This window comes from Coffea eugenioides, unplaced genomic scaffold (assembly GCF_003713205.1).
Source record: "Coffea eugenioides isolate CCC68of unplaced genomic scaffold, Ceug_1.0 ScVebR1_685;HRSCAF=1401, whole genome shotgun sequence".
NCBI lineage: Eukaryota > Viridiplantae > Streptophyta > Magnoliopsida > Gentianales > Rubiaceae > Coffea > Coffea eugenioides.
Genome location: NW_020864546.1, coordinates 60904 through 85948, shown reverse-complemented (window position 1 = coordinate 85948; position 25045 = coordinate 60904). Strand labels below are relative to the sequence as shown.

General features: G+C 36.0%; 2 protein-coding genes across 2 annotated transcripts; both read right to left on the bottom strand.

Moving 5' to 3' along the window:
• Positions 1-250: 250 nt before the first annotated feature.
• On the bottom strand, positions 251-3031 carry LOC113758739 (putative disease resistance protein RGA3; the record flags this gene model as incomplete). The annotated part of the gene is made up of 1 exon (XM_027301471.1): positions 251-3031. A coding segment is annotated over exon 1 (2781 nt), but the record flags the coding sequence as incomplete, so codon positions are not given.
• Positions 3032-23179: 20148 nt separating this feature from the next.
• On the bottom strand, positions 23180-24226 carry LOC113758738. The gene is made up of 2 exons (XM_027301469.1): positions 24038-24226; positions 23180-23941 (listed from the first exon to the last, which is right to left on the bottom strand). Exons 1-2 carry the CDS (start codon positions 24224-24226, stop codon positions 23180-23182), a joined length of 951 nt encoding a protein of 316 aa, XP_027157270.1.
• Positions 24227-25045: the final 819 nt, after the last annotated feature.

Sequence of the window (25045 nt, the reverse complement as noted above, 5' to 3'; positions counted from 1 at the left end):
AATGTTGAGGAGCATTATTGTCAATACAAGTGTGCTCAGCTACTGATTGGCAATTTGGTCCTTCTGAAGTTTGAGGAACATCAAATGAAAAATTCGAGAATTGGGTCAAATCACCACAATTTCTTAATTGAAGACGTGCAAGATTTGGATTGTTTTGGAATAACACATTTGGTAGCTTGGTGAGCCCATTCACATTCATAATGGAAAGACTAGTGAGAGAGCTGACTCCGCTACAAATATATCCCATTACTGCTGGTCCATTTTGGGTTTGCTTGATCTCCAATTCCTTGAGACGGGGAAAATGACTTGGAAAAGTGGCTAATTGAGGGCAATCAATAATCCTCATTACATGAAGGACTGGAAACACCACCACTGTCCCATCATGAACTGGTGTTTCCATCCATTCGCTCAAATTTGGCATTTTTTCAAGAATGAGACGTTCAAGTTCTGGAAACAATTTTAGGGGTATTTGACTGGTCCTGCCACTATGCACGCCTGATCTGCCATAAAAAGAAGGGCCTATGCTTGTTAAGCTATCGAGTCCTTTCAAGTGAAGAAATCTGAGGAAGGGCATGCTTCCAAGAGTTGGTAACTCTTCACAATTTCTACAGTTTCGTAGTTCAAATTTCACCAATCTCCTAAGTTCTCCAATCCATGTTGAAAGTTGAGTCCCAAAAAATCTTTCAATAATCAAACCTTTCAAATTTTGGTGAGCTTGCAAGCCTTCCAACACTTGATTGTATTCACTGTCATTATTTCTTGAATTATCTATTTCATTCCACAGTAATCTTAACTCATTAATGTTTGGCTTCCCAATCAGATTTGCAGACTCAGCTTCTTCCTTGCTTTTCACTAATTCAAGATTGCGTAACTCTAGCTGTCCACTGAGATTCTCCAAAGTCCTCAATTCTCCAATTTGTCGACCTCTTTCTTCACCAATACTGAAAAATGGCAAAGTTTGGAGAAATTGCAACTGTCCAATCTCAAAAGGCATGATATCACTTGATTTATCCTTAGAGAAAAAGTCAAAGTGCCTCAAATTTACCAAATTCTTGAAATTCTTAGGAAACCTTGTCAGTGAGTCACAATATTTAACTCTTAATGTCTGCAAATTGTAAAGTTGACATAGAGACTCTGGCAATGTTTTGATTGAAGTCCTTGATGAATCAAGATATCGCATATGAGTTAGCTTGCCAATTGATTTAGGAAGCTCTTTGACACTCAATGCGCTTAAGTTCAAAACTCGCAACATAAAAAATGACATCTCCCTATCATTGAGTGATCCGTTTCCTTGCAAAAACAATGTTGTAATACACTTGAAACTTTCAATGGAAGGAAATGGCATTCCTTCTCGATTTCTCTCCAATGCGAGATACTGGATGGAAGACGTCTCCATATCAATGCTACTAGACCCTGTCAACTTTAAACCTGACTCTGCCAACCTTAAAGTTTTAGAATTGGAAATGAATTGCACCATATCATGTACAAGATCATGCATTTTGCAATTCAAAACATTCCCATAATCATCCTTCTGTGCCTCTTGAAATAAGTTACTATCCAACAAAATGGTAAAATACCTGTTACCAACTTCCTTCATATACATATCGTCTATTGGATTTGAATGAAGAAATCCTTCCGCTGCCCAAAGCTGGATTAGTTGATTCCTTTCCATTTGAAAATCTTTAGGAAAAATTGAACAATATGCAAAACACTTTTTAAGAGAAGGATGTGGAAGATGATCAAAGCTCAACTTCAAAATTTCATTAATGTTGCTATTTTCACCTCCACCTAAAATTTGAAGCCTACTCTCTAATTTTTGCCATTCATTTGGTCCCTTGTTGTGCAACATGCCACCGAGAACACTTGCAGCCAATGGTAAGCCTCCGCATCTTTGCACAATCTTCAACCCTATATCTTGCAGCCCATCGGGCACTTCCCCAGCACCAAATGCATTTTCTTTGAGAATGCGCCAACATTGATAATCTGATAACTGTTTCAAGGAATAACCCTGAGGAGAAGAAATTCTGGTGATGTCTACCACTTGTTGCTCACGAGCGGTCACAAGAATCCAACTCCCCATGGCTTGGCTAGTACCTTTCAACGACCCAAGAAACTCATTCCAGTTCCACCGTGTGGACTCCTTATCCCACACATCATCCAAGACCAGTAGGAACTTTTTACCGTCCAATAATTTCTTAAGATCCTGGACTTTGGCTTCTAGCTGACGGACACCTCCTCCGGGCTTTTGCCCTCCCAATGATTCTAGCATGAAATCAAAAAGTCTATCGACATTGAAATCATCTGACACGCACACCCAGATTCTATTGGCAAAATGATTCACAATCTTTGGATCATTGAAAACTTTTCGAGCCAAGGTGGTCTTCCCGATCCCGCCCATCCCTACTATGGATTGAACGGAGATATTTTCATTATTACTTGGAGCAGTCAATCGTCCCACTATTTCTAAGACGTCACCATCTCTTCCAACAAAAGTCTGATCAACAAAAAGAGAGGTTGTCTTTCTGTTCTTCATAAGTCCTCCTACTCCACTGGGAGAAGAAAGAACACGAGGTGAAGCTTCAGCTCCACCATGTTGCTCGTGGCGCTCGAGGCTAAGTTCCGATGCTTCTTCATTGATTATTTTCAAATCCATATTGATTTTCTGAATTTTGTTGACCATTTTGCAACGAAATGCAATGGGATTGGAGACTGAGAAGAAGAAGCATACCTTCCTCTTCATTTGGTTTCGAATCTCAACTTTGCGTCGGATCATTTCATAGTTGATGTCATCCAGCAAATTTTCAGCATCGAAAGCCATGCGTTGAAGCTTCTCCAGCCAAAGCTTCACGGAGTCTTTAGTCACCTGCTTTTTCTCTGCATCATGAAGGACAGCCTGGATTCCAGTCAACGTATCCTTCAGTTTCTCCAAATCTTTCTTGAAGCCAACAAACAAGCCAATTTGTTCGGAAGCCAAGTTTATTGCCTTCTCCACTAGAACTCGTACCGCGGAACCGAGTAGTGCATCCGCCATTAGGTCAAGTCGATATCTGGGAGAAAGAGAATGTGGAATGGAACCGGGCAATTTGCAAGTTTGAAGGTGAGAAAGGGTAGAATGTAGCCGTAGATGAAACTAAAAGTCTACTAATTGGTGGTGGTTTTTAAGCTTTTGAATACTCTTATTAGAATTGCAGCAGTAAAAGGAAAATATAAAGAAAGAAAAGGTTCCCGACAAGCAGACACATGACAGACAGGATGAATTCTTTACTTTTCTAGCCATCACGTTACTGTGCATTAAAAACCCACCATTACTAGGAGATCCAATCCAAAGAAACTGTAAGAAAATTGCTAACAAATAATTTTGTAAAGCAGAAGACATTTGAGACTGTAACCACAAATGGATCAAAAGCTAATATACCATCCATCTTCATCCTGACAGAGCAAGCAGCATCATTATGTCGTTTTCAAGGAATACACGTGTATAGATAAAAATGATTTTCTATGTGGAATCATCAATTTTATTCAGCATTAAACCAAATGCAAAAACTGGAAAAGGGGTGACATTGATTCAAAATAAGAAGGTTTCATCTTCTCGTGAGCAAAGCCCATCAAAACACAATTCAATGTGTTTGGATAAGAGATTATTTGTAATAACGTTGTAGTACTTTTCATGAAACGACGTATATAAGGTAAAAAGATAATTAGAAATTGTGCTTAAGACGAAATCTAATAATATTTGATTTTTTTTGGTAAAATAGCAGTTACAACTTAATTATTAAGCATATTGCAGAAGAAATTTTCTGGTATCCTATTACTATGAGCTGAATCTTCTTAGACTACACTGTAATGAATTCGGGGGGAAGAAAAAAATTTCTTATTCTGCTTGAATTGGTCTTCACCTGTATGCGGTTACAGTAGGAACCGAATTACTCCTGTTATTACTTCTAAGGTACAGTTACAATAGTGCTACTGTAAATTGTTATGTACAATTTATCATAACTGAGTAAGCATATGAAAAGCAAGAAATATAATGTCCAGAAATTAATTTTCTCGAAACAATTGTCACTTGTTTTTACCACATTAAATAAAATGAGCAATGCGAACGTACCGAGCAAACTGGAAAGAAATAGTCTGATAAGCAGTGGCAAGTGGTATTGAACTTGGGTGATTGGTACCTGCCATTGCAGCGAAGGGAAAGGTGACTATTTCTCAGAAATGCACTTTAACCTACTAAACTTTTGGTCAACTTTTATTTTTGGCCCAGAAAGTACTCAACAAATTGCATCTTAACTCCAAAACTTAGTTTCTTTTAATTTCACCATTTTTATAAAGGAATATATTGTTTCTTACCATACTTGACCACTTTTAGGTGCCTACAACTGTGCTGCATGTTTTCCATCCCATTATCAATATCAAATACCATAAAAATATATCCTTCTTTAATTGTTTCTTAATTTTTCATAATTTTATTATCATTAATTGATAGTACTTTTCATAATTCTCATAAACTTTTTTGTATTTTATTACTTTACTATTAAAAGTCAAAATTTGATAAAAGCTTCATCCACGACTTCGTAGAAATAAAACCTCTCTTATAATGCTTCAACTTTTCAAACAACTGTTTCAAATTATTGCAAGTTGGAAGAAGTGAAAGGAAATGATTGTCAACCTTGTTACTTCTACAATTGTGCCCTTACATTAAAAAAGTCTTTTAAAGAAGGTAATTGTAACAAAACTGATAGCTTTAGATTTAACCACTTTTAGTTTATTTGTTGTATGAGTCAATAAGTAACTAAAATAATAATGGACTTTCTTAGAAATAAATGCATCATAATCTCTCATCGTACTTGGCCACGATTGGATTAGGAGATATTATTGAAGAGAGAAAATCCTGAAAGATTATTGAAATCCTATAATAATTCAAATAATCAAGTAAGAAATCAAAACTAACTTATTGTGCGACGCGTTCTATCCAATCTTGTTCGATTAAGCATCAAATGATGGATTTTATCTGATCTAAGTATACATAAAGCACAGTCAAGCATCTTGTAACCAACTAATACATGTGAAATTTTAGATTTCATTCATTAACAATTGTGGAAATTCATAAGACAAAAATGGAATTCCTTCATATATCCCAAGTCAATGTACCCGTAATATGAAGAAACTATCAATGAAAGAGAAGATTATTACCTGGTCTCGGGGCAAAAAGATGGAAAAGAATATATAGCTTCTCTTTTTTCTCTCTAGCAGTGTCAGAGGCTGTTGTGAACAGAAGGAAGAGTGAGATGAATTTTTGATTGAGTGGGTTTCATACGGAAGCTAGAAATCAATTTTTCCCCATGAACTTTTTAAGGGTAAAGCTGTCATATTGTAAAAGTAAACTTTAAAAAGTTTTCTTCTTTTCCTACCATTTCAGCCGAATTTTGGGTGGAAAATACTTCCAAAATTCATAGTCAGCAAATTTTTGGTACTGCTTTGGAAGTTCCTTTTCTTTGAACTTCACTTCAGAAGTAATAGAATTTCTCAAAGAAGTTATGGCTAGATGGAGTTCACAATGCTTTAGAAAAGTGTACTAGTTCATTTAGCTTCCTAAAGCTAGAAAATCCAGATGACAGAGATAATAAATAATATGTACCAATTAATTCCCAAATATTACTTTTTTTTAGATTAGAAGATTAAAATCATCTTACTGCTGAGTAAAAAATCAGATGCCAAATATTCGGGCAAATGCTAGTAGGATGGTTTCTTAAACAAAAGCCAATATAGAATGATTTTCAATGTTCTTGAATATCTACAAAAGATCAAAGTATGTGAATTGACCATCCAAGGTGGAATTCAATTCCATCGAGAAAAGGAAAAAGTGAGAAAAAAAAGGGAAGCTAGAGTTCAATTTCTCAGTATCTAAGTCTGAAAAACTACCGCTTGCATTTACTAATTGGGTTGGCATTGAAAAACTACAGTTTGCATTTACACTCATTTGTTGTTTGCTAACTTTTTCTACTTTGTTTTTCACGAGTAGAAAGGCCTGTACGAAGAAAACAACTAAGCAATAATGAACTTACTGGGCCATTTCTTTTTTTTTTTTTGTCAAATGTCAACTTACTGGGCCATTTCAATAATTCACTTTGGGTGGGATTGAAAAGTAATTTGCAGCCAGAGTCATCCATGGCAGACGGCTAGACACTTTTTGTTAGATGCATTTTAAAGTTTTTTTATGTTTTGTGCTTTTAGGTTAATTTGACTAACTTTTAATTTTGTCCCCATTTTTTATTGAGCAGAGATTTAGAAAGGAATAAAGGGTTTAGAACACATTCTGATAAACTTTTTATTTTTATCATTTTTTATATACGATAAGTTTTAATCTACTCCTACTCCTACTTTTTCTTTTTAATTTTTACTAACAAGAGAGGAATGGAACTTAAAAAACAAGAATGCTTAATGCAAGTGTACAAGTAGAGTTGTAATCGAGTCGAATCGAGCCCGAGTATCGCCATACTCGAGCTCGACTCGACATAGAGATAGGGGTGCTCGAACTCGAGCGAGTAGTATTATCGGATCTCGAGTTCGAGCTCGAAACTTGCTCTCAGTACTCGAGCTCGACTCGCATGGGCTCGAGTCCATTCGAGCATTCGAGCCTTATCGAGCTCTATCGAGCTCGAGTTATTAAATTTCATTTTCTTGATAATTTTTAAGTGAAAAGTCATTATTGCCCTTTTAAAATTTTTATATAATTTGAAACATTTCGTAAATTCGACAATTTTTTTGAGCATAATGGTAATTTTATATATTAAATAATATATATAATTTTATTAATAATGTATTAAATAATTAAAATTAATATGCTCGATAAGGCTCGTCGAGCCTCCGAGCATCTCTTCTGGATGTTCGAGCTCGACTCGATAGCCTTATCGAGCTGATCGAGCTCGACTCGAACTCGGTTTGACCGAACTCGAGTCAAGCGCGAGCAGTTCGATTCGATTACAACCCTATGTACAAGTGACCATATTCAATTGGGTTATGGTAGTGAGGTTTCATTTCTCCTCAGTCTTGCATTGTTTGAGAGTTATTAACTGATTATCAAACAATTAACAAAAAAATTGTGGGATGATTCTTGAGCAAAAAGCTTGTGGGATGATTAGATTCCTGGACGTCTAAAAAAAGTATCCGAATTGATCATCTAAATTCGATTCTATAAAGAAAAAACCAAAAAAAAAGTTCAATTTTTATACAATGAAAAATACTGCTTGATAAGCTAATTTGTTAGGTGAGGGTAAAGAAATTATGGTGATTACGTAGTTTAGATATGTTTTATTATGATGTTGAAGGTTAATTTTTACTTGTATCTATGTAATAATTTTTATCAAAAACATTAGTCCTATAGTATAGACAAATCATTCGGAGACATTTTTATAGTTGATGGAACAAGTATGATCAAGAACATATTAAACCCCATCATCGTTACCCAATTGGCTATAGATTCCCTCAACATTATATGTAACATTTGTTTCCTTGTTTGAAAGGCCACCCAGAATAGTACATTGGCCGGTAAAAGTGTTACTTGTAATTGGTTGTCTTGCTTATGGTGCAGTGTAGACTACTGAACTTCTTTGTATAAACTTCTTTATTCAATGCAAATGCTTTTTTTTTTCAAGGTTATATATAATGTTTACTAATTTTATGACAGTTTGTACTAATAATTGCATTTTTTTTGTGAAGATTTGGGATTAAGTTTGTATTGATAAACTTCTTGGTTTTTAGCGTTGAGTTTGAAGACTCGTTCCTATCCAAACAAACCAAATTATTGGTTTGTAAATGTTTGGTTGTTCACTACAAAATTCCATTATCTTGTGCATTTTAAGATCCAATATTTCGATTGCTACCTTCTAGAATCAATAAATTTCTTGAAATATATATACATATATATATATATATATGTTCTGATTGTACAGTATCACTATTGGGGCTAAAACATATCTTTAACTAGGCAACTAATGGATGTTTATCAAAGTTAACTTTCTTCAATTTGTGCACAATTGATTAATAAGATTTGAAAAAAGAGTAACTTATGAAATTCTAAATAGGTATCAAAAGCTTCTGCTACCAAGTTTATGGCTTATCAGGTTCTCGGCACCTACCCGGCATTGGAGTAGACATAACACTTAAACCAAATGCAAAAACCGCAAAAAGGGTGACATTCATTCTATAATTAGTACCACTAGGCAACTAACATTATAGTACTAGTGCAAATATGTTGCAAACAACGGATATATTTGGATAGGAGATTATTTGGAATAACACTACAGTACTTTTTATGAAATGATATATGTAAAATAAAAAAAGATGTTAAAAATTGTGTTATGATGCGATCTAAATAATATCTGAATTTGTTTGGCAAAATAGCAATTACAACTTTAATTATTAAGTGTAGTGCAAAATAAATTTCTTATTCTGCGTGAATTGTTCTTCACCTTTGGTTACAGTTACGACATTGCTACTGTTATTGTTATGTGCAATATATCACAAATGAGTAAGCGTATGAAAAACAAGAAATATAAAGTCCCAGAAATTAATTTTTCCACTAGCTAAACTATCACCGTGCGTTTGAGGGTATTATTTGGTAAAAATTATGCATGCAAATCATTCCATAGTGTATCATTTATTATACCGGATAATTTAAAATTAATCTCTAGAAAACCCGTTTAGGAGGTCTACTTTTTTCAACTTTTTTTACATCTCGAAATCCTTGGCACCTCCAAAACAGTTAATTAAGAAGAAGTGTGCCCTTAAATTTAAAAAGTTTTTAAAAGTAGGTAATTGTAAAAGAACTGACAGCTTTAGATTTAAACACTTTTAGTTTATTTGTTGTATGAATTAATAGGTAACTAAAATAATAATGGACTTTTTTTGAGAGAGATGCATCATTGTCTCTCATCCTATAGATTTGGGAAATATTATTGACGAGGGATAACCCTGAAAGATTATTGAAATTCTATAAAGATTCAAATAATCAAGTAAGAAACAAAGACTAACTTATTGTGTTACGCATTCTAACCACTCTTGTTTGATAAGCATCAAGTGATGGATCTCATCTGAACTAAGTGTATAAAAAGTACAATCAAATATCTTGTAAACAACTAATACACATGAAATTTTAGATTTCATTCATTAGTAATTGTGGAAATTCATAATACAAAAATGGAATTCCTTCATACATCCTAAGTCAATGTACCCGTAATATGAATAATTATCAATGAAAGAGAAGATTCATACCTGTTCTTGTAGCTAAAAGATGGGAAAGAATAGCTTCTCTATTTTCTCTCTAGCAGTGTCAACGTTGCTGTGAAGAGAAGGAAGAGTGAGATGAAATTTTGATTGAATGGGGTTTCATAGGGAATCCAGAAGTCAGTGGGTGTCTTTGGATTGTAATTTTTAAAAGAAAATTGTTACATTTTTCGAGGGTGTGGAATGGAACCGGACAACTTGCAACTTTGAATGTGTGAGAAAGAGTTGACGTAGCAATAGATGAAACCAAAAGTCCACTAATTGGCAATGATTTTTAACCTTCTTATTTATTCGCATTTTAAGAATTTGAATACGAAAGAAGAAAAGGTTCCCGACAAGCATATCAATTATCACGTGATAGACAGCAAAGGCGATGAATTCTTTAATTTGCTAATTCTACCTTTATATAAGTAATCTATATATTGTTGCGGATGCTGCTGAAATGCGCTAATGCACATGCGTCCACACAAAGTTGTCATATATATATATATATCTATATATGGATGTTGCTGCAGTATGTTTAGGAATCAGAGAAGAGGTGTGGAAAGTTGCTGCGGTATGATTGTGACCACAAATGATAGGGGAAGTGTGGATGATGGACACCTGTAAAGGGTTTCTTTACCTGCAACCTGGAGGGCTGTTGGGTGTTGGGGGATTACAACTGCAAATGTAAAATGTGGAGTGCCTAAATTAGGCAACTTCCAAAGTGAGGGGGTCGTACGCTGAAGTAAGGGCAGGGAAAAAAGGCGCGAAGCTTGGCGGATAAGCTAAACACAGTATGTATAGTAGTAAGGAAGAAGCGCGAAATCGGACGAAAGCATTGAAAAGTGGGGTTCTTTTAATAAACACCGATGTGTTTATTTTGTATGCTTTCCGATAAATGAAGTACCCAATTTAAGAAAATTGGGTACTCCTGACTCTATGATGGACGAAAGCCATAAAGAGCTGGTCGTTTATAAGACAACGGGTTTAACTATACTTTTTTTTTCGATAAATACATTTCTATTTAAGGCACCTTGCTACTCTGTTCGTGTAATGGTCCAAAAGACATAAAGAGCTGGTCTTTTATTCAACAACGGGATTATTTTCATTTTATCTGATAAAACATTGTGTCTTTAAGGCACCTTGGGTATTATGTTGTTGTAAGAGAGGAAAGCCATAAAGAGTTGAAACTTTTAAATTGAAACACACGTTTGAATATATGAATGGACCTCTACGGAAAATGGGTTTAATCTTTACTTATAATGGGGGAAAGCCATATAGAACTGGTTTTATTATCGAAAAATGCATTTCAATATAATGTTGTCAGATAAATAAATATTTATTTAAGGAAAATGGGTACTCGTTCTTATACTTTTTTTCGATAAATACTTTTATACATTTCTATTTATTAGTAAGAATTACTATTTATGTATAAAAACTTACTATTATTTGAACTAAATTTACTCTTTTAAAAGTAAGTTTGGGATATAAAGTAGTAATCTACTTATTTAAAAATTAAGTTTAATATTTATTCCAATTTACCTTTTGAGATATAAAAGTTACTAATCTATTAGGCTTAACTTACTATTTTAGATAGGAAACTTATTACTTCCATAATTTTAGGTGTTATTCTATTTAGATGAATAGGTCCAACAATAAATCAAATGATCGCTAAAAGTGCAACAACATGTTATATTAGGTAAAAACTATTTCGCTACCATAACTATCATTTAGTATATCTATATGTATTGCTGAGGGGGTTTTGGATAGGGAGCTTCCAAAATTGTCAAAAGTTTGAATGTTATTTTAATAGAATTTTACATTTTTATAATTAAAAAATGTTTATCTCTTAACTAATCATGTAACCGCTCCTACAAATCCTATAATTATGCTCATATTTTTCCCACATTTCCCGCACGTTTTTTTCACTACCCCGTAAAATTCAAACTCCTAAACTTTAACTAACAGATAATAACCACCTCTGTAAAATGATATCTGCAAATTTCAATTCACATCTCACATTTATTACTGACACTTATCATATCACTGATAGTAATAACTAACCGTTAATATAAGAAATTCGCAACTACGAAAGTCAAATATCCAAAATTTAGTAGCCTATTTAAATTACAATTTTCACAATTCAACGTATCTTATTGTCATAATATATTTTACTCTCACAATCATTCACAAATTATAAAGGGATTAAAAAATAAAAAAAAATTTAATAAAAAATTAATTCAAAGGTAGTTAATTCACACACACACACACGCATACATATATATATATATATATTTTTCATAATATAAACTAAAATTATAAAAAATTAGGAGGGCTAACTTTTTTTTACACAAATATTTACACAATATGAATTAAAATTTTTAAAACTTTGAAAAGAAGGGACCTATGGCCCTGATTAGCCCCTATTAGTTTGGGAGTGTTTGGAAAGCAGATTTTTTCAAATAATATTTTGCTTATATTATAAATACATTTTTCAATACATTTTTTTATTTCACATACATCATATCACAAAAAGTGCTATCATAATTATTTCAAATAATATTTTAAATAACACTCTATCCAAACAAATTTCAATAGCGTTTTAGTTCCAAACTTGCAAGATTACAAAAGAGAAAATAACTTATCACAAAATGAATTTTACACTATGGTGATCCCACCCAAATGTAGTTATTTCACGCACACACGTACATATATATACTTATATATTCTCATAATATAAACTAAAATTATAATAAATTTGGAGGACCAGTTTTATTTTACACAAATATTTATATAATTTAAAATTTTTAAAACTTGAGGAGGAGGGCTATGACCTCCATTAGCCCCCATTGGTTCCATTATTGATTTCAACAGCATCTTAATTTCAAACCTGTAAGATTACAAAGAAAAAAAATAACTAATCACAAAGCGAATCCCACACCATAGTGATCCCAATGAAATATTTTAAAAAGATTCAGCAAGTTCACTTCAAAAAATACAAGTCTTGCTGAACTTTTTTTGTAGTACGAATTCTTCAAAATTCAATAGAATTAATTAAACCACCAATAGCAGGAGGGAGGATAGGAGTGGTGAACACAAGTTGTTGTTAACATACACGGCCGAGTTTCATAAGGGGGAGGATGAAGTGCTGACTGGGGATATCCTGGGGGAAGTGCGGCCGGAGGGGTTGAGTGGAGAAGGGAGGGGTGAGGTGGAAGAGTTAAGGGTGGAGAGTAGGGAGACTAAGCAGGGAGATGGGAAGCTAGAGGGGATGGGGAGAGGGATGGATGGGGAAGGGGTGACAGCTGGGGAACGTGGGAGTGAGCAGGGGGGACCCCAGAGGGAGCAGGAGGAAGGGGGGAATATGGAAGGCAGTAAGGAAGAAATGTATGACCAGATGTGGATTGATGGAATGCAGGAGGGAACCAAACAGGTTCAAGGGGTGATAGTAAAGTCGACTGGGGAGGGAGGTAGTTTAAGTACTGAGGGGGAGACGGGGGTAAAGAAGGCAGGGAGGCCAAGGGGCAGACCAAAAGGAAGTCAGGGAAGTAATAAGACATGGAAAAGGTTGGTGCTGGAGGTGAGTAGGAGGCAACCTTTAATTGAGGTTAATGGGGAAGGAACAGGAATTGGGGAAGGGAAAAGGAAGTTGGGGACAATATGCGGGAGGGGGGGTGAAGAGTATGATGGGAGTGAAAACTGGAAGAGAAGCAGGGTTATAGAGGGAGGTGGTGACTGGATGGAGTTAGCTGAGGGAGTGGATGTGAGGACTCGTAAAAACTATTATTTTTTTTGCCTAATTTGTGGCTTAATAAATTATTTAATTGGATATTTGCCTCGAGGAATATTTTCTAGTCTTATTAGACCTAAATACATGGTAATATAACTTCGTTATATTTTTAAAGTAACACATTTCATGAATTAATTTCCTGGAGCGCGTTTAGTAAAAACAGTGAATAGTGCTTGAAGATTTTATCCGCTTGAGAGTACAATAAGTTTGGAATATTGGAGACATGTACAATGGACCTAAATTCGGTATTTTAATGTTTAAATACTCAAGTGATAGTTATTAGTACTATCGTTATAAGAATTTCCCGGAGGTTTCGCGTTATAGCGTAAAAAAATTGACGGTACGCGTTTTCACACGCGCGACTTTATTTGAGGGACTTTAGACCTTTATTTCGGGACAATTAAGAGTGAATATTATCTACATGAATATAAATACATTGGAGGTTTAGTGCACTAGTGAACCAAACGCGCGAGAAAATCGAGCCCTAATCGCGCCAAACGCACCCTAATGTGAGTTGACTAATGGGTGACTTGAGGCCACAAGTTAATGTCTTCTCTTGGAAGCTAAAATCTGATCACTCTCTCTCTCTCTTGAGCTTCAAACAGCCGGCCAGCTCCCTCCTCTCTCTAACTCATTTGCAACAAAATTTCTGCTCACTAATCTCACTCAAAACCACTCCAAATCATCTCCAAAATTAACCAAACTTGCACCACACCTAGCTTGACACTTGAGGATCATTTTGAGCTGCAAACAAGGGCTGGAAATCACGGTTTTTCTGGGGTAATAGAGGGCCGAAAATTCTGCTGAACATCAACCCAAAGTAAGTGATGATCCACTCTTGAAAACTTGAAGTTTGGAAGCTATCTTACCTTGTTAAGTTCATGCATGCATTTGGTTAGCTTGTGTATGGTGTAAAAATGTGATAGTGGGCTCTTGGAATTCCCACACTTGGGTTATTGTTTCTGATGTGATGATTGATGGTGATTATATTGTTGGTTTAGTGGTTATAATGATGCATTAGTGGTGGGTAATTAGTAGAAACTTCATTGGGTGTAAGAAGCAAAAACTTCCGATTTTGCCCCTGCCATGTTCGGCCATTTCCAGGCCAATTTTTAATGGTTTAATGGCTTGAATTAGATGTTTATAGGATGTATTAGATGTGTGAAAAATTTCATTGGAAAATATTGAGGTTTGATTGAGCAAATGAATTTTTCTTGAGAAACTAGCAATCTGGAAAACTGTTCGCGTATGATTCTGACCAGTGGTAGTATTTTGGCTATAACTCTGTCCTCGGATGTCGAAATCATGTGCCGTTGGTGGCGTTGGAAACTAGACATTGCTGGCTTTAATTTGGTATATAATGCACGTTCTGATTCTTTGTGAGCAAGCCGAACCAAATGTTTTAAGTTCGCTGTCCTGTTGCTCTGTTCATCTGGAATGAAGTGTTCAGGCAGCAACTTGATGCCCGATTTTGAACCAGATTGGTGCCGAATTTGGAAATGATTTCTTCTGTGATATTTTACCCCTATGAACGTATTTTCCAACGGCGTAAGCCATGCTCGATTTCGAGTTAAATTGACTGAGTTGTGACTGAAACAAGTGGACTGCTCTGTTTTGGAAAAACCCTAATGTTGGACTGGTTTGGAACAAGATATTGGAGTGAACTTGTTAATTGATGTTCTTGATACTAAACACTTACCAAAGGCATTATGGATGTTTCTTAGGCCTTTATTTCACAAATGAACCATGATTGTATAGTTTGCTTGATTAGACGTTTTGAATTAGGTAATGAAAGTCTCAAGGCAGATTGCCTTATAATTTTCCTGAACTTTGGTTGACTAATTAACTATCTTACCGAAAGTATTTTTCCCTGAAATTTGATAGAGTGGTACCTTTCATATGGGAGTAAAATACTGCCAATTTTGGTACCAATCCAAGTTCGTTTCGATACCCAATTAAATTTCTAGTGTTGGAGGTTCAAAACTGGAAATTCTTCTTCAGTCTTGAATCTTCCTCAACTTGGGGCTACTATATCTTGGTGCTCGAAACTCCGTTTCTCAATCCGCTTGTTTTGTTATACTCTTGGATTGCAACACTATTTGATTTCCAAATTTCAAAGGTTAGTTCAAAACAAGTGAATTTTACTGAATTTCCAAAATTGGCCAAAAACCAACCTTGAAACTGTCTTAGTATTCTACAGCAGTAACTTTGATCCAACTTTTGAATACCTTCCATTTCGAATCATGGAAAAGTGTCTTCTAGAAACTTGTAGTACTCGGAATGTAGTTTCCAATGGTATCAAGCTTTCCAATTTTGGACCTACGTAGTGCAAGATACGATTTTTCTAGAATTGACACCCAAAGCTAAAATTTGACAATTTCTTAGAAATGAGATTTTGGAAACTTGCCTTCTTTTCTCGATACCGATTGAACATTTTGAACTCGATTTCATGAAAAATGTTAGTCTTTTTCTTTAGACTTTAAAACTTTACTCTTGAGCCTCGATTATTAATAATTAAGGCCCAATTCATGAATTCCCTTTAGATTGTACAACCTTCTTTGATAAGTAGGAGTTCTAAGTGATAGTGTATAATAGTTAATGGTTATTTGCTCAGGTGCTCAAGGGGACCTTCAAGAAGAACTCGAAGTGGACGCCTAGACACTTGTTTGAGTATTACTCTCTTGTTGCTATAGGTGAGTGTTCCATATAGGAATACGTAATTGGAATAAGTCTATGACATGCATAACCCATGATTATTAAGTGTTAAGTGCTATATGTTAAGTATTTACCACACTCATGCATATCTGAATAAGGTATACTTGAATTACTCGACATGAAATACCTGAAATATGTATATTTGAACTATTCGATATGAAATGCTTAAAGAGCATATTTATGTGATTACTTGAAATACTAGATATGAAATGTTTGGAGAGCATATCTACATGATGTGTTTAAATGATTAATTATGCTATGACAGCATAAGTCGGTTGAAGTGAATCTCCTCGACTCTTATGTGGAAAAAGTGAAAATCGGCCAATGGTGGCCTATTAAAATGACATATGTCTGCCAATTAACCGTAATTACCACCGTTTACCGTTTACCGTGTTTACTTACCGTTTTCTAATCCATTCGGCTACTTGCTTACTTGATTATCTGCTTACGTGATCACCAACTTACTTGATCACTTGATTATCATGAATCGCATGTTATATGAAGTTGTCCATCATTGTTAGGCGAGTGTGTACTTTACCTCACTCGACCTACTCAAATGATGAATTTTACCTTTTGCCGAATTACTTGATTACTTGTGCATGTTGTAAGCTCTAAGCTGAACTTGGGCCCTGCCTCGGTTACTGACCTACTCGAGCCAGGACTGGGCTCGGTCGGGTAGGTTGGAACCCTGGACAACCGTTTCGGTATACTCGAGTATTACCACTGGAGGGATAAGGTGATGGCCAGTCAAACCGAGGGGATCCGGAAGTCATAAGGTGCAGATGACCGACAGAGTTCCACTGGAACACCGTATCCTTCAATGTGTGTTTATTTTACATAATGATAACCGTTTTATGAAAACGTGCCATACCTATGATATGCTCAAATTACCTGTACAATGATTATTGCCTCATGATAACATGCCATTGTGTAACCTTGAACCATGCGTATGATATGCCCAACTTATTTGATTTATTTGAACTGTTAGAGTGTCTTGGAACCTCACTGGGCTGTGTAGCTCATACCACGTTGTGGATTTCTTTTACAGGGTTCGAGACCCAAGGGTGCTCGTGAGTAGTACTAGATTGTTTTCTTTTGAAGACTTTAAGTTATATTATAACGGATGGCTATAGTACCCCTTTTCCATTGGGTTGTATTTAAGCTTGAAAGCTGCATAATTGTAAGTGTGAGATATTCGAAGTACTTTAATTATGTATTGAGGTTACTTAAAGTATTTCGAGCTTTTGAATGATCGATTGTAGTGAGTCCCGGCGAGAGCTGGGCAGGCGTCCCGCGGATACCCTTTGGTTCGCCTTAGGGAGAAGTGGGGGCGTCACAAACAAGACTAACAGCTTGTCCAATAGGCCACGAATTTGAAAACTTGGCTAGTGTATAGACATGATCAGCATGCTTCCTGTCTGAGCAATGCACTGTAAAACCTTCACAACCTTGAAAGCACTAGTGGAGTCGAGTCCTGAGGTTGGCTCATCAAGAAATTAAAGAATAGGATTGTTTATGATCTCAACTCCAATGGAGACTCGCCGGCATTCTCCACCAAACCCCCCAGTGCTCTTCATCTCCGATGATGGTTTGAGCTGCTGTTCGATGGTCTAATTGATCGATCAAATCATGAACTCTTTTTTTCTTCTCGAATTTGGAGAGAATTTGAGGGAGCCTCAATTCGGCAGCAAACGTCAAAGTTTCTTCAATAGTTAGCATTGGAAAAAGGAGGTGATCTTGCATAACATAGGCAGAGATCGCTCTGAGTAAGCTGGAATCCAATTGTTCACCACTCAGGGTGATCATTCCATTCAAGCTTCCCTTGAATATCCGATTAGCCAATGCATCAATTAGGGTAGACTTCCCTGACCCTAAGGGGCCTACCACGGCCAAAATTTCACCTCTATGTGCCTCACCAGAGACATCATTAAGTAGAATTTTCATCTCTGTCTCCTTCGAAGAAAGGTTGCTCTTATTGGTGCAGGAGAAGATACTAAACCAGTCAAGTTTATGGCTAATTTTGACGTTGTAAGAGAGGTTACCGAATGAGAGAGTGAGAGGATAAGCCTGATTTTGGATGTTGGGGTTCCTCATTTGGATGACTCAATGAGCCACAATAACCTCAGCGTTGTCCTCCTCCTATGAATCACTGGTGCTCACCAAAAGGGGAGTTGGTGATGCAGAGGTGGTGGACATTGCAGCTAGTTCAATCTCCACCATTGTTCTGCGCTAGCTACTAGTTGAGAATTAGATACTCTTGTTTATAATATGGCATATCGAATCAGTAATTGATTGTCTAGAAAGCAAGAATAGAATGAAGCTTTATTTCTTTATTAATTGGTAAAAAATAGAGTAGTTTCATTTTTCATAATTGATACATAATAGAGAGTAGCATTCAAAGTATTATGAACTATAGTCAAGGATGAAGAAGACGATCTGTTTTTCTAAAGACTCGTGTACAGGGAAGGGAACGAAGAATTAGATTGAAGAATATACTCTTAGAAAAAAGATGATGAAAATGAATACTCTAAGTGTGAGGACCCGTAATTTTCTTAATTTCTAGGTTTTAATTTCTTGTAATTTTATGTTTTTCCCACCTTTTCTTTATTTGAAAAATTGTGCAAATAAATTTTATGAGTAAATATAGTTTTTAAATGATTTTTCTAGTATCGGTTAGTTTTTGAGAAATTAAGAGCGTATATTGGACGTGGGACCCGCTAGTGCGGAAAGTTCGGTAAAATTCGGCCAACTAGATTAAGTTTTGAATACTGGAGTTAATTTACCGGGTGTTAAGAGATAAGTAGAGGTTGCAATTTGGATTGATATGAGAGAGACAAGTTAGGTAGATATTTAATAAAAGGTGACAAGTGTCACCATAAGAGTAAGTCTTGCCATTTGACCACTATTCATGCCTTTACCAAATTAATATCAAAATTGACCAAAAACTCACCATTTGTTTCTCTTCTTGGCCGACTTCTTTCAAGCACAAAGGAAAGAAAACTCTTCACAATTTTGGTCTCCAACCTTGCTCAATCTCCAACTTCAACCGGTTAAATTTGTAATTGCTCCATAAAACTCCTCCACTTAGTGTTTGTGAGTTGTTTGGTGGAGTTGTTTGGAAAGTTAAGGTGACCAATAGCTCTCTCTCTCTTGTTTTAAAGGTAAGTTGTGAAGAACCACCCTCCTCCTTTAATTGATGCTTAAATCATGCTTAGTGGTTGTATGAGATGCAAATTTATGGGTTATTTCTTGATTTGTGGTTGAAATGATGAAGTTTTATTATTTTTGGGGATTTTTCTGTTTTAATATAAGTATGATTGTGTGGCTATCTATGATGATTGGAAATGGTCTATATTGAATCTAGGAGGTGGAAAAAGTGATTAATTGCAACCAATTTCTGTTTTGGAAAAAAATTGAAAAACCTAGGGTTCTTAAGGGAGCATTCTGTCCGAATTTTTAGGTCCTAGATAGAGGCCGAATTGGTCTTAGCTCAAAACATGAAAGTTGTATGGAATGACATTTTAGAAGTGCCTACAAAATTTCAGGTCAATCGGAGTAGTGTAGAATGAGATAAGTCGAAATTACTATTGCTGTTCTGGTTTTACCCGAAATTGAGAACTGCGCCTGTAATTGGTTGTTTTGGCTGGAATTGCTTCTGAATTGGTTGTTGAGACCTTCTGATGAAATTTAGCCCTGTTTCTTAGCTTTCAGCTGGTTTTGGAATTTCTGGATTTGGACTTGGAGAGCCTGAGTTGTGATGTTTCAGCTGGTTTTGACCTGTTTGCACTCAAAACTGGGTTGAGTGACCTTCTGTGATGTTGTACCCCTGTCTTTTAGCTTCGAAATGGTGGGTCTTGCACCCTCATCCAATAATCATAGTGAAATTGGTGCCATTACCGCAAAATGAGGTCAAAACTATTTTTTCAGGGCTAAAGCTAATTCCATTTCCGGATTTTTCTGGTTTCCTCTAATGCTTATATATGCTTATGGAACCCTATTGTGATCGTGTTGGCATCGGTTTATGACTTGTAATCGAGTCTTCTTGTGCTTATTGGAATATTCTAGGGCTTGACTTTTATTTCCGGTCATTTTCCTAGCTAACTTTTGTACTTGGATAACCTTGAGCCTATTGAACGGCTGTAGTGATGAATGTATATTGAGTATGACTTTGGGAGTTGATTGAGGAAAGTAATGAAGCCGTGATGGCTGGAAAAGTAAGAAATTTAGGGTAAGTGCTGTCCAATTTTTCTAGGCCGATTGGTTCCTTTAAGTTTGAATTGGCTTGTGATAGAAATGAAGGGCTTTTGGGTTGTTGAACCTAGGTCTTCATGTTACCTTTTTGTTCCCAAAAATCATGTTTTGTACCCTTGCATTAGTAATTATTTGGCGAGGCATACGACTAGTAGTCGAGCCTCACATGTGCATTTTGTTTACTCGATTCTGGATGTGAAACCTTCAATTGGTTTACTTTGATTAGTTTAGGGTTTCTTGGCGATTAAAGCCAATCCGAAGTGAAAACTTTTGAGGTATCTGTACTTGAACCGGTGAGTGTACCACTCCCCTCCATTGCTGTTTAACTTGATTTCTGCTCTGCAATCTGTTTAATTTGTTTGAGACGAGGGTGTACTTTATCGCACTCGTTCTCTTGTCTGTTCATATGCCAATTTTGGTGTCAATCTGAATCTGTATCTGTATCTGATATCTGTATCTGTATCTGTATCTGTATCTGTATCTGTGACCTATGAGCTCAAATCCTGTGGCTAAGTTATTTGAGTCGGGCCGGCAAGGGCCTGGACGATTAGATAACGAACCACGGTAGTCTGTTTTGGGATCTTTGGGTATTGAGACCCTTGATTCCGGTATACTCGAGTATTACCATTTCTGTTTCTGTTGAGGTGAGCGGGCCCGGTAAAGGAGTGTTTGGTGGACGGAATTTGGTGTAAAGTGGGATCTACGGACGTGTTGGTTCTATATACGTTGACGGAGAGTCAACCGGCTTGGATCAAGTACTGCGCTGGAACGCTGGCTCCTGAGAGCCACCTGTATCCTTCCTATTTGAGTTCTTGTGTTTACCTGTCTTACTTTATAGCGAGCATGTGTATCTGGTTTGTATAACGTGAAATACCTGATTTTTCTGCTACATGTTTGGTACCTCATTGGGCGTAAGCTCACCCCCTCCTCGTTATCTTTGTTTTCCTTACAGGAACCTCTTTTGGAAATCATGATTTTGAGAAGCGAGTTGAGCTAGTTAGGAAATCTTTTGTTCTTTTGTATAGCTCCTTGAGAATGAGCAAACCCTAAATGTATTTCGTTTCACTGGTTCCATTTGAATTGTAAACCTAGCGACATGTATATATGAAAGCATTTTCTCCATGTTTAAGCTTGGCGGTCTTCAATCGTTCATTTTTTTTGGGTCCTATCTCGCGTAATATCGGATTTGTGTGATTCGACTCCGTAGTTCTGGCGAGAGCTGGGCAGGCGGTCCGCTGAACCCTTTGGTTCGCCTTTGGGTGAGGTGGGGCTGTCACACTAAGGTTCCCTATATCAACTAATGTAAGAGTATTTATAAATTACTGCATAACTATTAGTCATCATCTTAAATTCTTTTCTCTCCTTTCTCTCTGTAAAACTCTTTTCTCTCCCTTCTCTCTAGAACTCTTCCATCAAAATCTTCTTCATCTCTCCATGGGAGGAAGACCAAATCTGGTCTTTTCCTATAGGAGGAAGTACTCTTTATAGTTTTTAGTTTCTCTTATTTGAATAAATTTTCTCTTAGGATTACCTAATGAGAGATTTTCTCTTCTAGGATCTCTTAATGAGAGTTTCTTCTCTTCTAAATTGTTCTAGTCAGAGTTTTATTCTCTTATGGGTTTTTTCTTGTGAGAGTTTTTTAGATTTTTATCTTTGTGAAATTTGAGATTTTGTAGATCTAGAATTTAGTTTCTCAAATATGCAATTTCTCTATTATTGTTAAATTTAAATTTCTCTTTGGGCTTGAACTAGTTTTAAATAGATCTGATTGTCAGCAAACATGTACTGATGTATTGGATTACAATCATTCATCTGGATAGAAGATATATAGGAGCACTAATTTTATCTTTATTTGTATTTTTTTTAGATCTATTATATGAATTAATTTCAAATCTATATGTATTTGTGTCATATTTGTTTGATATATTTTCTGCCATTAGTGCAGATTTGTTTGAATGAAATAATTTTTTCTATATAAAAAAAAGTTAGTCATCATCTTAGAAGAGGAAAAATATGTTTATAATTGTCCCCGTCTTAATTTAATATGGTTGACTACTTTGAGTTTAGTTATGCTAGGGGCAATCCTACAAGGTTTGGTCAAAACTGATTAATTTAATTTCGAAAGTTCTCCTCAATGGATTGAGTTTGAATCACGAAACATGACAAAAGTTTCTGCTTTTAGAAGGCATGAAAAGATTTGCAGAAATTCTTGGGATTTCTATCAACGAAGATGTTCTAAAACCTGCATTGTGTTCGACAGATTAACTGTTTGGATGTTTTACGCCTTTTAACTTGTACAAAATGGAGCACAGTATTTCTTTTATCCCTTTATTTTAAGAACCAAAAGGAAAAGAAAATGCTAAACTAATGAAACTATGCTAGGGTATTATACTTTAGCCCCTCTGAATCGACAAATTTTTGCATAACTCTACTTAGTTTCAAAATTTTATATAATGTTTCATATTTTGGACTAAATTGTCAAATGGAAGCAAACCCTCTTCAATAATGGGCCAGTTGAAAATGTAACCATTACTTTTATGTAACAAATATACTCTGGACAATTTCCTTTTTTAGGAAAACAGATTGATGCTTGTTAAGTAAAGTAAAGCTAAGCTTTTGCTCTATTTGAACTAGAAGCGTGCTTTCGCAATAATAACCTCAATTCACGGGGATGCAGAAAGGCATTAGCTATTTGTTTGATTTGCAGATGGTCCGCTCCGTGATCTTAGTCCCAATATAGTTTAATCATCTATTTTACTTGGACACAGGCGAAAATATAAATAGAAAAAGAAAATGGGAAACCAAAGTTCAATTGTTCCCCGAGTATTTTGGGTGTTATTGACATCTTTCTTGGTGAAAATTAGCTCCAAGTTACAGCTGAATTTTTGTAAGCTATGTGTTGTTTTTGACTTTGGCATTTTAATTTTAGGAAAATTCTGTACTAAGTTACATATGACTTAATCCACACAAATAAACTAATGGATGATCCACTTTTTTTGGAAATTTACATGTTTGTATCTATCGTTTGGAAATATTATAATTTAGAATTGCTTTTTATAGGTGAACTCTTTTTTTTTTGAAACGATATTAGTAATATTTTGATCATCAACTGAACTTTACAATTGAAGCAAAGGCCCCTCATTTCTATACAAAAAGTGCTCAACAGCACAGAGGATTGATCCATTCCTCATCATGTAGAATATCTAACGCATAATCACTAACTCTAATACTAATATGATTAACACTTTTAGATATAACACAAAAAGAGCACATGTGAAATAAAGTTTTCAAGCTAAGAATGTCCTCAACTAGAGTATGCAGCTTGATATTTGATGCACTTCCAGAATGGATTTGCTGAAGTAGTTGCTTGTTGCAGCTCTGTATGATGATTTTCCTCCAACCATTGATTGCTAATTTACTCATAGCTATCTTAATAGCCTCAGCTTCGTCCAATTGTGGACAATTGTAGCTTCTTTCATGTATTGCCCAAGCCGCAACAACCACATCTCCTTCAGTCATAGCAGTCACTCCTATGCCAATCTCCTTACTGTTCGATCTTCTGAGTGTAGCAATCTTCACTTTAATCACCTCGGCATTCTCCACTTCTATCCTTTGAGTTTGGTTAGCAGTTGTTTCTTCTGTGATCATCTGTTCTTTGTCTTTGTATGCTTCGCAGAACTCTATCCATTCCTCTTGAGCTTTCAGTATGGTTGTCATTGCATGCCTTTGTTTGTTGTTGAATTCCAACTCATTTCTACTTTTCCATACTTGCCATAAAATGTTAACTGTTAGACCAAGATGTTCTGCACCATCCTGCCTAGATCTGGTGACTACACTTTCATTCCACCAGGCCTTGAAGCATCCTTGTTTTTCCATAGCACTCTCCCACTGTATAGGTGCTATGTGCCATACCTGCTTGGCCTGTCAGTAGGTCAGCAACGCATGTTCCATAGTCTCTACCCCTTCTCCACATGCTTTACAAATGGGATCACCTTTCTTCATCCTATTAAAGATTACTTCATTGACTGGAAGAGCATTGTTGATGCATTTCCACATGAAGGTCTTCAGCTTATGCTTTATGTTTAGTTTCCATAGGCAAGACCACATTTGCTTTGATGTACTATGTATACTTGTACTAGCATCCTCCTGATCTTTCCTTCCCTGGATTTCCTTATCTTTCATGAGTGCCTTATAACCTAAGTTCATTGTGTATGCCCCGTTGAGGTATGTATCCAGAAGTTACTATCCTCCTTTCCTGCTAAGCTGATTGGAATGCTCAGAATCCTTTCTGCATCCACACTATTAAACGTTCTGAGCACTAACACTGTATTCCACCTCTTCTGAGTGATTAGGTCCTGTACTTTCTGCTCCTTACATTCTGGAGGTTTGTGTATGGAGGGTCTGTTTCCTACTATCCACTTGTCCTCCCAAATGCCTGTACTAAGACCATTCCCAATTTTCCTCCAGGTGCCATCCTCCACATGCTGCTTAACTCCCATCAGACTTTGCCAGATCCATGAGGCATTTTGGGGACACTTGCACTTGAAAATGAAGCCATTAGGGTAGTATTTTGCTTTCAGAACCTTGGACATTAGCAGATTTGGGTTTATAATAATCTCCAAATCTGCTTTCCAAGCAATGCTTTGTTGAAATTGACCAAGTCTTTGAATCCAAGTCCTTCTTGATTCTTGTTCTGAGCCATTCTCTTCCAGGAGCATAGATGCATCTTGTCCTTTCCATTATTGTCTCCCTACCAGTAGTTTGCCATCAGTGTACTGAGTTCCTTGCACAGCTTCAGAGGTAGTTTAAAGCAGTTGGCATTGCTGAAGTCACTGCTTTTAACAAGACCTCCTTACCTGCTTGACTGAGCAATTTCTGCTTCCAACTTTCCAAGTTCTTTTTGATGTTGTCTCTGATGAATCCAAAAATTTGGTCCTTTGTCCTTGTTATCACCATTGGGAGTCCCAAATATTTGCCTTGATTAACCATCTGGATATTTCCCAATCTGCAGCATACTTCCAGTTT

What these genes read in the sequence shown, in the direction of transcription:
- LOC113758738 (XM_027301469.1), bottom strand. Translation starts at nt 24,226, where the DNA reads ATGAACTTAGGTTATAAGGCACTCATGAAAGATAAGGAAATCCAGGGA. An exon ending in ATGCTCTTCCAGTCAATGAA is followed by an intron (nt 23,942 to 24,037) that starts GTAATCTTTAAT and finishes ACCTACTGACAG; the next exon opens with GCCAAGCAGGTATGGCACAT.